Source organism: Triticum dicoccoides, chromosome 2A, assembly GCF_002162155.2.
Source record: "Triticum dicoccoides isolate Atlit2015 ecotype Zavitan chromosome 2A, WEW_v2.0, whole genome shotgun sequence".
NCBI classification, from domain to species: Eukaryota; Viridiplantae; Streptophyta; class Magnoliopsida; order Poales; family Poaceae; genus Triticum; species Triticum dicoccoides.
Window position 1 is genome coordinate 439,787,550 of NC_041382.1, and position 16,031 is coordinate 439,803,580.

Sequence of the window (16,031 nt, forward strand, 5' to 3'; positions counted from 1 at the left end):
GGTTGAAGAGAATTTCGTCACTGGGCTCATAATGAAAAGGACATATCCTCACTCAGATGGACTTCACTCAGATCTCACGTTTCGTGAGATTAAGCATCATTTTCATCCCTCTTACAGAACAATTATGGCAAATTCTTACCGTCATAGAAAACGTTCGATTTTTCATACTCCCTCTGTTCACTTTTATAAGGCTTTGTAGACGTTTTAGACATTGTGCAAAACAACTTAATTTTGCTTGTCTGAAACGACTTATAAAAGTGAACGGAGGGAGTAATAAAAAATCTGGCGTCATATTTACAACGTTACCGATAACATCCGTAATTTTTAACCGTTCTGGTTTGTTCCTTCTCTAATCGGTACCTTTCCTTTGCCTAATAAAAAGAAAAAGAATACCCTTCCTCCCGTCTCCTTCCCTTCACCGGCGGAGCCCACCACCGCTACCGCTAGTCGGCCAACCCGAAGAAGGCCGGAACACGTCACCGTCACCGTTCACACCGCCCCCACTTTCATTATTCAAACCCCCCTTCTTCTTTCTACTCCTTCTCCTCACTCACCTACCGTTCGCCTCCTCTCCTAGCCCCACCACCCGCCGCATCGCCGTCTCCTCTCCTCGGAGCACGGCGCCGCCCGCATGGCGTCCCCGACCGCTGCGGCCTCCCCGACCGTTGCGGCCTCCCCGACCCGTGCCCTCGCTGACACCACCGCGCCCTCGCCGGCCTCCCCGCCGCGCCGCCTCGCCTCGGCGCCGCCCGGCGTGGACGCGTCCGCGGTCTCCTCCCCGGTATCCGCCCACTCCGGGGACCTCTCCGCCTGCGATGTCTCGGTGGGTGGCTTTCTTCGGAATTGGAGCTTGTCGGACTTTTCCTGCTTTCTCCTCTTTTTTTCTTCTCTCGTTTTTTATGCCGCGCGGTTTGATCGTGCAGAGCCCGTTGCTCGCTAGTAGGAGCGAGGAGTACAGGCTGATGTTCCGGCTCCCGCCGGACGAGGTAATTCACATTTGGTGGCTTCCTCTGTTCGATCTAATTGTTGGCTTCTGATTGTGATGCGTTGTGCTGGGGGAATTTGTGTACCGAAGTGGTTGGACTGGGGTTGAGGGGATTTCATTCCATGTGGAAGATTCCTCACGGATAAAACTAACAAATTCGTACTTTAATCTTTGCTCTGCTTACCTAGGGTAACGTTTGTCGTGCCAATTTGGTTCCTTCTATAAAATGTGCATTATTGGTGATGGTTCAATTATTGATGAATTTGATATAGCTTGCCAAAATTGTGTCTGACTCGCTGTAGCTGGCAGATTTGCCGCGTTGGTATCGCAGCCATTTTTTATGTATGGATTTCAATGGCCATTTCTGTATGTGGTGGATTCAGTAGTCAGTTTGTGGTTTCATGATCTTACGGTTGATAACTAATTGAGTGACTATTTTAATTTGTTTCACGTGATCGTACTGTTCGGGGAACCAAAATGTCAACCTACCATGTCCTATCACAGTAACATGCCAAGTTTATCTTTTGATCAGGACATAATTTAGCAAGTTAATCGATTGTTTATGGTTGGTCACATGGTAAAATTTGGATTTTTCTTTGGAATTGAATAGAGCACCTTATCCAGTTTTGTAACCATGCTTTGGATAGTACCCGCTCATAGTCACAAGTGATCTCGCATGATATTTCATCAATTTAATGTTAGGATGTTAAATAGTTATTGTGTTATTGCAGGTCCTTGTGCAAGATTTTAACTGTGCCCTCCAAGAAAATATTCTTCTTCAGGTTTTTTTCTTTTCTTCGCTTCAACTTCTTATGTGCTCCTCTCCCAAATTAAACTAGAGTATATGCCTCTGTGATACTCCCTTGAGCATAAGTTGCCTGTATTTAGCGGTCATGCATAGTCCAACAATCAACTTTATTGGAATTGGACTAGTTATAATTGGCGCAACTCACACTGCGTGCAACTATGTTGGTCTAGATTTATCTCTGTTTGAACTTGCTTGCAGACATGTAAGCCCAACAAAAGTCAATTCAAATTTGTGCCATCGATATATAAAATATATATGCATGAACATACATAAAATATACATGCATGAACATACATAAAATATATATGCTTGAACATACATAATGGAAGTTGTAGATCCATCAAACTTCTACTTGTGAGGGAATTTCTGTTTCTCCTGTTAATATGGCAATTGTAGTCCTTATTAAATGAGAGATTTCCCTGGAGCTTGTTTAAAATAAATACCTACATAGATTACTAAGTGCCCAAAGTTGGGAAAAGGCATGTGCTTTGCAATTAAAGGAGCTGGTGCCAGTTACCATCTTTGTTGTCTTACCTTTGTTCGTTCTTCTCTTCATTGAAAAAACAACATATTTGACAATTTGGTGCCGTTAGTGCTTTAGCTTGTGCTTGTCTCTAAATTCTCTACACTCTTGCCAACCGCAAATGCTGGAATTGTACTGTAATTTTGGTTATTTCATTTTGCTGGAGAAAATATTTAGTTTCAACCTTGTTCACGATTTTCTGATTCTAACAAATATACATTGTTTGGCAGGGGCATATGTATTTATTTCTACACCATATATGCTTCTATTCTAATATTTTCGGATACGAGACGAAGGTAATAACTAATAAATGATCTGAAGACAGTTCCATCATGTATACCTTTTTTGGTTGCTTAATTGCGCTTGCTGATAACGAATTGATTTATGTAGTTCACAAATATTGTCAAATCATAATTTTGACAGATACCATTGCTCGAAGATTCTTGTTATCATTTGACACGTGTCTTGGCACTAACTTCATATAAAGATACATTGCCCTCAAAAGATTTGTTTGAGAAATGTATTGGGAGCTATGTGTCTATATTATTCTTTGAATTTGCTATGAAATTTTTATTGCTGTGTTCCATCACAAACAGCGTGAGCACTATGTTCTGCAAGTCTGCTTTTATCTTCTGCAGTGTTTCTGTTCTGCAATAAGTTTAAACTTTTATCATCTTGGAAGTCTCATAGGCATCAATGCTTTAATAATATTTTTTAAACCTGAATTCCTGCTAGTTTTGTTTTGTACTTCCCATCTTCTCTGTGGTCATTGTACTAAATATCATGCTTTTTTGCTTCCTGTGACATTTTTTAACAGCTTGAATGGAGAGTTAGTTGGACTGGAATTTTAAGTGTGGTTCTCCAACTAAGTTAATATATACTTGCATATTTACTGATTTACATGCTGACGAAGTTAGCTTTTTGTTACAGATTGGAATTATTCAATGCCGAATATCTAAAATTAAGTTTGTTACTTGATGTTAAATACTTATATGCTTATAGTATTGCTCATTAAGTATCTTGTCATTGCATATAATAATTTTTTACCAATATATGTACTGCTCGTACTATTAAAAACTTATTATTGACTATGTTACTCTGATATTGTTCTCTATGCAGAAAACTATACCTTTACAGGATGTCACTGATGTTCGTAAAGCAAAAACAGCTGCTATTTTTCCTAACGCCATAGAAATTGTTGCTGGTGCGAAGAGGGTGAGGAAGATATCACTGCCTAAATTTCTAGTATATATAAGATGTCACTCACTCATGTATGATTACTTGCAGCATTTTTTTGGATCTTTCTTGGTGCGCGATGAAGCGTATCGTATTATAGTAGATGGTTGGGAGCAGCATGTTAGCGATGCTAGGTTGCTCATTGAACGTCAGGTTGGTAAACTAGTTTCTATTGAACTCTTTTGTTCTAACAAGTTATAAAGAAGTTCATTTCTAATAGGCTGTCTGTACTTCTCTTTTGCTGCACCGTAGGATGCAAAGTCAGCAAGTAGCAGTGATGAAAATGGTTACGTTTTGTTGGAAGAAGGAAAAGAATCTAAACAAGATGAAGGTTCGTCGCCATTGAACAGGTTATCTTTACAGGCTGAACTAAATTGACCCTCTCGTTAGTTTAGCTCAAATGGACTTTTGTCCTTCATGAATTATCTGTGAATGTTCAGTTGGGTATTTTGAATGTAGGTCTGCCAATCCTACAGCTATCATTGGGGGTAGTACTGATTGTGGTGATCCAGATGCCAGTACTTCTAAAAGATTCTTAAAAGCGCCAGTGGATGGAACCGAGGACAACCCTGGATCTCTTAACCCATTTAACTTGCAGCCGTTTGATGATGATGCTCCTAATGGTTTGTTTGAATTGTTCTTTTCTTTGTCTTTCTTGACATTGTTAACCCCGTTAGTTTTTTGTTACTTAACTATTTTTCTTGCCTGCATATCTTTCCCTTTTCCAGTACCTGAATCATATACTTTGATCACGGAGTCTAAGTTTCAGGTTTGCCAGATTTCACTTATTTTGTACTGCTATGACTATTAACGTAACTTTGCCCAACTGACATTCTGGTGTTAGGTATCTGTGGAAGTTTTCTTTAATGTCTTACTCTCTGATGGCGCCCTTGGCTTTCTGGATGATCTCCACAAAAAGTGTGGTGACAAAGGTTAATACCCAATACTTCCCCCTTTCCAGTTAACACATCTTGTCAGTAATATATTCTATTGATACCTAGATGACCTGCAGAATTTCGTTGTTCCAATTGGCGTTTGGATGAGCAAGGAGGACTTGTAAGAGATGTCTCATTCTTGCACCCAATTAAAATTTATCTTGGTATGTCTAGAACTTCGTGCCTACTGGATATAATAATTTGCATTTCATATGTCACCGTGTGCCTTAATTACTTTATGTTGTCGTAGCATTTATGTTGATAACTCTAAATTGTGTTTAGGTGCAAAATTTGGGACATGTCAGGAGGTTCAGAAGCTTCGTCTGTACAGAAACAGGTTAGTTTAAGTTTAATATACTTCTGCAGGTAGTCAAACGATCGCTAAGGTTATTAAGTCAAAGTTCAGCTGTGATATTACCTATTATTTCATGTGAATTTCTGTTCTTCTGCATGAACTTCTTGGTGGTGGTTTCTAGTGACATGGCCTAGAATTTAATCCGTACCAGAATATTTTTTGTTTAATCCAAATGATTACTTGGAATAGAATGTTAGCTCAGTTACTCAACCCATCGTGGCAGTCTATACACACGCCCTAACTTGATAATTGGGTTTGCTAGTGCCAATTCTTGTATTAATGATAATCCATGTCGTTTGTATGTGAAGATGATTATGCTGCTTATCACCTACTCCCTCCGTTCCATGACAAGAATTATAGAACGGAGGCTGTACTTTTCTTTCTCGTTGAGTTTAGATATGTTTTGCGATTGCACTTAACCCAAGTTTGATTTTGCCTAGCAGTGGGCGGTATTGAGTTATTGACTACCACGTCTATTTCCTTAAGTCCCAGTTTTTAGTGCACTTAACTCCCCAATGTTCCATTACCATTTTATCAACTCTCGGATTAATAGCATAAACGATGGTATGGTACATATTGTCTTTTTTGCCACTTCTAAGTACACATGAATACTGTCAATGGACATCATGCCCCCACATCTTACGCCCTCCAAATATCATTCCTTCCCAAAGAGAGTGATAAATAGATAGGGAAGAGAGCAAAAGAGTATATGTGGAAGATGGAGTGAACACCGATGCGTGATGCCACAGTTGCAAAGCTCTTCTCAAACTGGCCTCGGGAGTAAAGTGATCCGGCATTCGATGACCAGGGATTTAAGATCACCCCTAAAAGATCGATGGGGTTAAGTAAACAAACAGAGTACTATATAGCAGTACAGTGGACAGTTTCCTTTTTCTGTGATCTTGCTATACGTGCTAAAGAGCTTTTATGTTTTACCGCAATAAATGGTTCATGCTAAGACTTGCTGATGTTTCTTTTTTCTTGTTTACTTGACCAGTCATGTTGTGATTCAGACATCTCAAGAAATTGGTGATGCACCATACGGGGACCATTTCATTGTTGAGGTCAGGAAACAAGTCACAATGTTGCTTCATGTAGCTTGAAATCACTTCTGTCCACTAAACTCAGCATGACGAATATAGTTCACATAGCTCTATCTGTTCAATTATAAATGCATTAGGGTACATGATCTAGCGTTTTCAGTTTTGTGATTATCTTAATCCACACATTTAATTGAAATATACCTTAATTAATTTTTAGTGAAGAGGTATCTCATAGCGGCATAAAGTGTCACAGGCTGTTGTAATATTTCATGATAAAGTAACATGTGATTGAACTTGTGATCTCTTTTTAAACCTTAACATTATTTATCACCGTTGCATATAAATAGTGGCACATGCTGCTCACTAGTCCTCCCTATTGAGGGCCATGGACATGAATGTGGAATCCAAGTTAAGCAAAAACAAAGCAATACCTTGCATCTTAATCAAACAGGTTAAAAACAAACATTGTCTCAAACGTCGATCCAAGCTTCGTCTTTTGGCAATGAAATATGAACTTTGAATTTTGGAACTTCCTTTTTTTGCTTCTATAAACTCCCTATTGTTGTTACAAATGACTAATGTTGAAATATGAACCTTGCTTTTATAAACTTTTACTGTTACAATAAATAGTTAAATCCTCATATGCCACTGCAAAGTTGAACCTCCTGTGTTTATGACACATGTGGGTACATGGGGCACCCTGCATCTATGACATTGTGTGCCTAGGGGCATATAAGGGTTTCAATTTTAGAAATGGCGAGTGTTATGGATGCTTACTTATGTCCTCTACACATACAGAAACATATATTTGTCATTGTAGGAAAGCCAATATTTTGTAGCGAGCTATATAAGTATTTTGTTGTTTTTATTTTTGTTTTGGGCACTTCCTGGAATTGTTGTTGGCCTATTTACCTTGCAGGGAATCTGGGATGTTGAACAAGACAGCCTAGATGAGAACAGTTGCCACCTCAGGGTATATACTAATGTAGCGTTCTCGAAGAGGACCATTTTTAGAGGTAAGATGTATCCATTGTATCCTGAATGGTGCTCCAGTGCTTTCAAAATTTAACTCAGCATGCTACAGTCAAAGGGGACAGAATTAGGCCAACTACCATCTGATTGCTTTGCTCAAACTTCAGCTTATACGTTGATAAGCTTCAGGCCAAATAAACTCTGAGAGTTTTGGTTATAGAAGCGTTGTACAGATGTTAGTTCTCTTCTCCTAAAATAGGCAGGACGACTTTCCTTGAGTAATTTTAATTCACTAAAGTTGATTAAATGTGCCAAAAAGTATTCAGTTTCATAAAATGGTTAAACCAATGTAGTCCCTCTGTCCTAAAATATGGTGTGTATTAGATATTTTTTAAGTCAAATCTTGCAAGCTTTGACCAAATTTATTGAATCAATCAACATCTAAAATACCAAATCATTAACATTATATGTATCATGAAATATATTGTCATATGGTATATATCAGGTATTTTAGATATGTATCATTTTATCTATAAACTTGGTCAAAGTTTGTGTAGCTTGACTTCCGCGAAAACCAATGCGCACTATATTATGGGACGGGGGGAGTAATAAATAGCACAACTTAATTAAGCAGGGTAGTAATAACCCACTCTTGGTGGTAAAAAGCATGAGCAACAACAACAACAACAACAACAAAGCCTTTAGTCCCAAACAAGTTGGGGTAGGCTAGTGGTAAAAAGCATGAGCACAATGTTAAATTAGTCTCTCCTGGGGTTGTTCAAACTTTTTTCCGTTTCTAAATCCTGAATGTAATTTTGATACCCAATAAATTTGCTGCGGTGGGCAGTGACTCCTGTTGGCAGTGTTCTAACATGCGTCTGCCTAGCCTTCTGCCTAGACTCACCTTGTCCCGCCTAATAGACGCTTAGGTGTTATGTGTCGGTCTGCCGCAGACTTGCTCCTAGCACCTTGAGGGATACTCCCCTTTGGTAATATTCTTGAAATGAAATCCCTTGTGGACCCAGAGTTGTGTAAACAATTATGATTTGTGGGAAACTGCTCGACACCCAATACGGGTGTGGCTATCTCATATATATAAGGGTACACGAAGTGTACAAATACAATATACAGAGTATACAAAGAAGCTATGTATAAACATTATCTAACACCCTCCCTCAATCTTAGCTGTGGCCTGAAGTACAAAGCAAGTTAAGATTGTGCCTACAACCTTCAAACTGAGGTTATGAAAGTGGCCTCGTGAAGATCTCAGCAAGTTGATCTTTGGAGGAGATGAACTTGATATGAAGAAGCTTCTATGCAACACGTTCCCTCACAAAGTGATAGTCAACTTCGATGTGCTTGATACGAGCATGGAAAACTGGATTAGATGAAAGATACGTTGCACCAATATTATCACACCAAAGAACCGGTGGCTGCTCTTGAGAGACTCCCAACTCTCTCAACAGAGACTGTACCCAGATGAGCTCAGTGGTGGCATTGGCAACCACCTTGTACTCTGCTTCAGTGCTACTTCGAGATACTGTGGCCTGCTTGCGCGCACTCCAGGCGATCAAGTTGCGACCAAAGAAGACATCATAGCCCCTGTTGATCGCCGGTCATCCAGGCTCCCAGCCCAATCTGCATCAGAGAGAGCACTTGAGGAGGAAGGCCGAAGATGCAAAGCCATGGAGACAGTATGAGAGAGATAACGCAGTATACGCTTCACAGCCGACCAATGTGAAGTCCGAGAAGCATGAAGATACTGGCACACACGGTTTACCGCATATTGTATTTGGATGATGCTATAGAGTACCGCAGTATGTGAAGTCTGAGGAGCATGAGCATGATAGTCATGTACTGAAAGCCACCAACAATACTGCGGTATTCTATAGCATCATCTGAAGGAAGCAAGGCACCATCCAAGGCTGATAACCGATCAGTCACAAACATAGGGGTGGTAGCATGCTTGCACTGCAACATACCAGCACGTCGCAGCAAGTCCAAGGAATACTTATGCTGACTGAGAGTCAGGCCAGCAGGGGAACGTGAAACCTCCAGACCAAGGAAGTAATGGAGAGCACCCGGACCCTTGACAGCAAAATAACCACTCAGAGCAAACAGTAGATGATCAGCGGCAGTCACTGAGGAGTTGATAAGAATAATGTCATCAACATAAACCAGCAGGTACATAGTAACCTCAGGACGATGGAACATGAACAGAGACGTGTCAGCAGTGGACGAAGCAAATCCAAGACGTCGAAGAACCGAGCCAAGTCGAGCATGCCATGCACGAGGAGCCTGCTTAAGTCCATAAAGCGCCTTAACAAGACGACACAAATGGTGTGGACGAGCAGGATCAACAAAACCTGGAGGTTGCCGCATGTAAACCTCTTCCTCCAAGACCCCATGGAGAAAAGCATTCTGAACATCAAGCTGACGCAGAGACCACCCTTTGGCAACAGCCAAGGACAGAAGCAGACGAATGGTGGTAGGTTTGACAACTGGACTAAAGGTATTCTCATAATCAAGACCATACTGTTGTTTAAACCCTTTAGCCACCAACCGTGCCTTGTATCGCTCAATAGAACCATCAGCATGCTTCTTTACCTTAAACACCCACTTGGAGTCAATGATGTTGACACCAGACACAGGAGGAACCAAGCGCCAAGTATCGTTCCTCTGTAGTGCCTGAAACTCATGCTCCATGGCATTGCGCCAATGAGGAATCCGAAGAGCCGCCTGAAAATGCCGAGGCTCAACTGTGGGGTTAGCATCTGTCTGTGCCATGCACGCCGCAATCCATGCAGCCGTGCCGTTAGTGCGCTCCTTCGGCCGAAGAATACCATTCTGATTGCACGTACGAGGATGCAGAATAGGTCGGTGAAGATGGCGATGACGACGCAGACCGCTCCCCAGACGCAGAGCTAGTCGCGCCAGGCGACCGGCCTGACGAGGAAGGCGTGAACGTTGGCTCGGCAGAGGCTGGCTCGGGCGAAGCCAACACGGGCGGGGACGCCGGCTCGGCCCCGGCGGCAGAGGTGGGCTGGGCGAAGCTAGCTCGGCCAGCTTGACCAGCTTAGCCAGCGCGTGGCCAGCCCCATGCTGGACCGAGGAAGCAGGGCTTGGCTCGAGCAGCCCCGTCGACAAGCCAGGTGACGGAGGAGCGTCGCGAGCGGGCTCGGCGAACGTCCGAGGGGACGCAGGCGGCTACTCATCCAGAAGCTTGAGGCGTGCTCCACGCCCAGTACCTGCACCATGGTTAGGTAGCAACAAGGGGGTATATGTAGCATCAACAAATTAACCAGGCAAAGGTAAAACAAATTTCTTAGGTGTAGTGGGAGTGGTATAGGTTACCGGAAGTGCGGAAAAAGGAAAAACATTCTCATCAAACACCACATCACGTGAGATGTTAGACGCGGTTAGAGGGAACATGAAGACACTTGTACCCTTTATGAAGAGAACTATAACCAAGAAACACACACTGTTTAGACCGAAACTCCAACCTGCGTTGGTTATATGGACGAAGATGTGGCCAACACGCACACCCAAAGACCTTGAGAAACGTATAATCAGGAACTTCATTCAACAAGAGCTCAAGTGGTGTTTTCATCTGACGGAGTCGTGTAGGGAGTCTGTTAATGAGAAAGCATGCAGTGGAAAATGCATCACTCCAAAACCGAAAGGGAACGGAGGCATGGGCAAGCAAAGCAAGACTAGTCTCAACTATATGACGATGCTTACGCTTAGCTACACCGTTTTGCTGATGTGTATGAGGACAAGACACACGATGTGTAATTTCAAGCTTATTAAAGAATGCATTGAGGTTGTGATACTCACCCCTCCCCCCCCCCAACAATCGGACTGCACATGAATGATTTTATGACTGAGTAGACGCTCAACATGCGCTTGGAATTGTAAGAAAACATTAAACACATCAGACTTGCGTTTAAGAAGATAAAGCCAAGTGAACGGACTATAAGCATCAATGAAACTGACATAGTAATTATGACCACTAACAGAGGTTTGGGCATGTCCCCATACATCCGAAAACACAAGTTCAAGAGGTTTGGGCATGGCCCCATACATCTGAAAACACAAGTTCAAGCGGTTTATTGACTACACGACTCGAATCAGAAAAAGGAAGCTGATGACTCTTGCCCTGCTGACAGGCATCACAAATTGCATCAACATGTTTATTGGACACAACTGGAAGCTCATGACAATGAAGTACATGGCGAACAATGGGAGTGGCAGGATGACCAAGGTGCGCATGCCAATGTGGTGGAGACACACGAACACCACTGAAAGCACTAGGAACTGGTGGCACATCAAGTGCATAGAGACCATTATGGCGCAGTCGACCTCTAAGGAGTACGTCCCTCGTGTCTCGGCCCTTAACAAAAGAATGAAAAGGATGAAATTCAGTAAGAACATTATTATCATGAGTAAGTTTAGGAACTGAAAGCAAACTACGTGAAACAGAGGGAACACGAAGGACATTAAGACGACATAATTGTGTGGATCGACGTGTAAGAAGTGATGCCTGATCAATATGTGAGATGTGCATACCTTCCCCATTAGCGGTGCGAACCTGATCGTGTCCACGGTACCTCCTATGTAGAGAGCTTGCCCATCTCACTCGTCGGGTGATTGATAGCTCCCGTATCCATGTACCAAGATGCATCAACCGGATAGGAAGGAGTATGCCCCTGCTCATGACTTGCTAGGGCATCCTGCTTCTCATTACCCTTGCCATTGTTCCTGATCCCCAAGAAATTCTGCTTGAAGCGACGATGACACTGAGAGGCAAGGTGACCGTAAAGTCCACACAGCTGGCAGGGGACCTGAGCACCACATGAAGAGCAGCAGGAAGGGACTCGAGCTCCCGTGGAGGTAGTGGTGTTTCGCGAGTTAGGCGCGGTCGGCGGAGGTTTGCCACCAGTTGGTGGCTTGTAGGGCTTGCCCTTCCCATGTGTTACAACGTTGGTGGAAGGGAAACTCGGCGTAGAGTGACGAGCCTGGACGCGCTGTTCCGTGGCAAGAAGGCGCGCATACAACTCAGGCGGCTGGATGGGAGTGTCACGACGATTGATATTCTCCACCAAATTATCATAGTCGTCACTCAGTCCATTGAGCACGTAAGAGGTGAACTCCTCCGAACCAAGAGCCTTGCCAATGGAGGCAAGTGTGTCAGCCATACCCATCACCTTGTTGAAGTAGTCGGTGGCGGTGAGATCATGAAGCTTCACCTTCCCAAAGCGTAGTGCGAATAGCATGAGCCCGCGCCTGAGACTGCGAAGCAAAATTGGTATGAAGAGCCGTCCACGCGTCTCGAGACATAGCGGCGAAGATGACCAGCGACGAGACTCCCTCTGTGAGCCACTCACGCATGATGCCCCGGATGATATGGCGGAGGGCACGACAGAATACCATCAACAAAGCCCTCCAAGTAGCGTATGCGGAGAAGCGGCAGCACCTGTGCCCGCCACGACAGGTAGTTATCCGACGTGAGCTTCACCAGGATTAGGTGCGCGAAGTAAAACGGTGCAGCAGCGGCGACATGATCCGGCGGAGGCGGCGCGTAGTAGCCCTGATGCGGACCACCGCCAGACGTCGGTGAGATGTGAACGAGCTCCGTCGAAGGAGCCGCAGCCGGCGGAGGATACGGTGCCGAGGAAGAACCATAGTACGACTTGATCGGAGGAGCCGGCTGGTACCCGCCGTAGATCGCCGGTGCAGTGCTGTAGGGCGACGTAGCAGTGGCAGCTGCGTTGTAGGAAAGCCGTAGAAGACGCATCGTGTGGAGCCAGGTTAGCCGGCCTAGGCGCGGGTGCTGCGCCGTATGCAGCCGGAGGCCATGCGCCGTAGGAGGTCGTTGACCACGTACCGTAGACAGCGGGCGACGCTTGGGATGGCACCGTGGGCGCTGAGGGAGCCACATGGGCTTGTGAGGCGGCCTCGTAGGGAATCAGCCACGGCTGGCTATGCATGGAGGTAGCGGCCTCGTAGGGAATCAGCCCCACGGCTGGCTATGCATGGAGGTAGCGGCCTCGTAGGGAATCAGCCATGGCTGGCTATGCATGGAGGTAGCGGCCTGCGAGGCGACCCACGCAGCAGCTGGTGCGGCGGCACCCGCGATGGAGACCAGTGGGGGTGACGCCAGGAACGGAGAGACCGCGCTGGCCCGAGCTCCGTGGACCGGAGCAGCGGGCAGGGCGGCAGCGGCGGCTGGTGCGGCACCGGCCGCGGCAGATGGGATCAGGAAGTAGCGGCGGCGGAAGACATGTTCGTAACCTAATCTGATAAACAATTATGAATTGTGGGAAACTGCTCGACACCCAATACAGGTGTGGCTATCTCATATATACAAGGATACACAAAGTGTACAAATACAATATACAGAGTATACACAGAAGCTACGTATAAACATTATTTAACAAGTTGGTGGATTATCATGTTTCTGGTGGCAGTTAAACCAAGGCCTCTTCATTGCTGTCTAATAGACTTCTCTGCACAGATGTCTTTAGTTGTGTACTGATTCTTTTTAGAGATGTCCGAATGCTTTGCACATCATTTTATTAAGCAGGAAACCAAGATAATGTACAGGAGTTCTGGACGGTGAAGAAGGGCTTTTCCATAAGAAGATAGGAAAAGGCCAACTAAAACCCCAAACAACACACACCTATGCCTCAGGGTGGATCAAATTTATTTCCTAATTACATCTTTACTTTAAATATGGAATTAATTCTAAGATATTGTTTCTTGTGTCTGTAGTGTGATTAGCTTATTTCTACTCCCAAGAGCATTTCATTAATTAGAATTCAAGACATTGCTTCTTCTTATATTATCATGTTCATATTGCAGGGAAAATAGAGCAATCAACGAAGGATGAATGTCGTGAGGTTTTTGGTCTCTGGATCAAGCTTGTACGTCTCTTGCAATCCCTGGAACATATTTCTATTCAGTGGTATTTACATTTCAAATTGTAAAAATCCTTCTCATCACGTGCGTGTTTTAGGCCCATGATATTTTGAAGCAGGATGGCATCTCTCGGAAAGGTTTGTATTTGCAGTTTCTACCACTTACCAACTCTTTCGCCGTGATTCGGCTTGTTTGATCCAAATAACATCCTAGGCCGCACGCAGCAAATGTCTAATTCTGAAACAATTGAATGACTTGATTCTTGCAGGAGCCTCCATCTCCATGAACGCTGATGTTGAATCAGGGCCTAGTCTGAACATTGAAGGTCCTTTGGAAAATACAGTCGCATACATGGCTTCGGCACCATATGATTCTGGTTTGAGTAGCCTTGTTCCTCCCATTGAACATCGTCAACAAAGCGTAGGCACTTTGGCATCCACTTCACAAGAATTCTGGGGCTCACTCGCCTCATATATGAGGTCCAGTCAATTTGGTCCGGTTTTAGGAGTGATGCTGGTGGCCATCGTTATCTTAATGCAGGCAAGTATTCAAGGCTTTTGGTGGCCTATCCTATCATGGGGAATGCTCAGTTTTTACTCTATTGTGACACTGTATTGATCACAGGTAACAATCATCGTTCTGCTCAGTAGACCCCCCAAGGTCCTCATGGTCAGTCCCGAAGCTTCTGTGAGCAGCTTGGGTTCATATAGCAAGGAGAGCATAGAGTGGTTGCAGAAGCGAGTGAGCTTACTCAGCGAGGAGATGCACATGGCGGAGGCGCACATGGAGAAGATGCGCCACGAGTTTGCATGGCTCAAGTCTCACCTTGAAAGACTGGAGAGGTTGAGGAGCAGCTCATGACCGGCCAAGGTGAATACGGACGTTGGTTGCATGATGAAGAATGTCTGTTGTGTGTAGAGACCGTACAGTTACATGAGTACAGGGCGAGACATGTCTGTTGTTGTGTGTTAGTCCTGGTATAGCATTGGTGAGGTACTGAGGTGTATATATATCCGGACTGCGCCCCGCTGTGCCCGGGTGCAAGGTGGTGTATGTATAAGGCCTTGTACAATGGGAGATGCTTAGAGAAATAAACCAGACTTTCTTTAAGCACTGGTGCTTATTTGTACAGGGTAGACGCTTAACTAAGCGTCTCTTCTGTAGAAATAGGCACCGGTGCTTCAGAAAATCTCGGTTTATTTTTCTAAGCACCCCTCTAAGCATCTCCTATTGTATAAGGCCTAAGACGGCACGGCAGGATGGGGATGGTGGTGTGCAACAAGGAACGCTGGTGACCAAAGGTATTCAATTTTCTAACTGCCTCTTCTCTTCTCTCCTATCTCTGCTACTCCTACATAAAGGCACCCCGCTTGGAATGTCTGAAATTTTACAACTGTAAATGATTACACTTGAATAAATTTCTGCCTGTAATCCGCCGCGTTCCATAGGCATGGCTCCCAGACCTGATGTGTCTCACCACTGTATCATCGAACGATGATTGAAGAAATACAGCAGGCATTCAGAGGATGGGAAGGGGACAGAGGAGACTGGTAGCATGGTGCGGATCTGGCCGCTTGAAGCAAGAGGAGGGACTGAGTGGCCGGTGCTCGCCGCCGTCACCGTCGCTTTCAAACGGCCACCTGCCCTTAGACCCCCCGCACACGCACACACACATCACGGTTGCCGGGGACCTCACCGGCTTCGGAGCGGACGAGGTCTCTCGTCCTATAAGTAGCCAGTGCCTTGCCCTTTGCGTCGTGGATGCGGCGACGCCTCCCCGTCCCTCGTTACGGCGGCGCAACGCTTAACCTGGTCTCGAGCGAGGAGGTGGGGAAATACGACGCCCAGGGATCTGCATCATTTACGTGTCTGTTCCGGATGTAAAAGTTGTATTTTTACAGCCTGAAAACGACGTTTCAAGCACCTAGTCGAAGCCCAACTGTTTTCTTTTACGGAGGGGATGCTTTACAGGTGTAATGGGCTGAGAAACGACATTCCAAGCGGGGCCTAAGAACCTGCGCCTTGTCATGGGATAACAAAAAAATGTAACGAGCCACTAATTAACTAACATTCTCGTAGTCATTGTGTCCTCTTAAGTCACATACACTACCACTATATCCCAGCTTCTTTGGTGAGAAAACATGAGATCTAAAGAAATCAAAGCAAGTCCTAGCAAAGCCAGAAAAAACACTAACTATTTGCACTATTTCAGATAGAAGAGATAAGGCCTATACCAAATAACACCTACATTTG

The 16,031-nt window shown here is 44.5% G+C and overlaps 1 protein-coding gene across 1 annotated transcript; it reads left to right on the top strand.

Annotated features, from left to right (window-relative positions):
- The first annotated feature begins 536 nt into the window (after window positions 1-536).
- Window positions 537-15,171, top strand: LOC119354824 (protein VASCULAR ASSOCIATED DEATH 1, chloroplastic-like). The gene is made up of 18 exons (XM_037621569.1): window positions 537-823; window positions 924-986; window positions 1,717-1,767; window positions 2,547-2,612; window positions 3,436-3,531; window positions 3,604-3,705; window positions 3,805-3,902; window positions 4,012-4,175; window positions 4,281-4,321; window positions 4,397-4,484; window positions 4,565-4,651; window positions 4,770-4,824; window positions 5,840-5,906; window positions 6,805-6,901; window positions 13,722-13,783; window positions 13,876-13,915; window positions 14,047-14,318; window positions 14,403-15,171. Exons 1-18 carry the CDS (start codon window positions 632-634, stop codon window positions 14,637-14,639), a joined length of 1,878 nt encoding a protein of 625 aa, XP_037477466.1. The 5' UTR covers window positions 537-631; the 3' UTR covers window positions 14,640-15,171.
- Window positions 15,172-16,031: the final 860 nt, after the last annotated feature.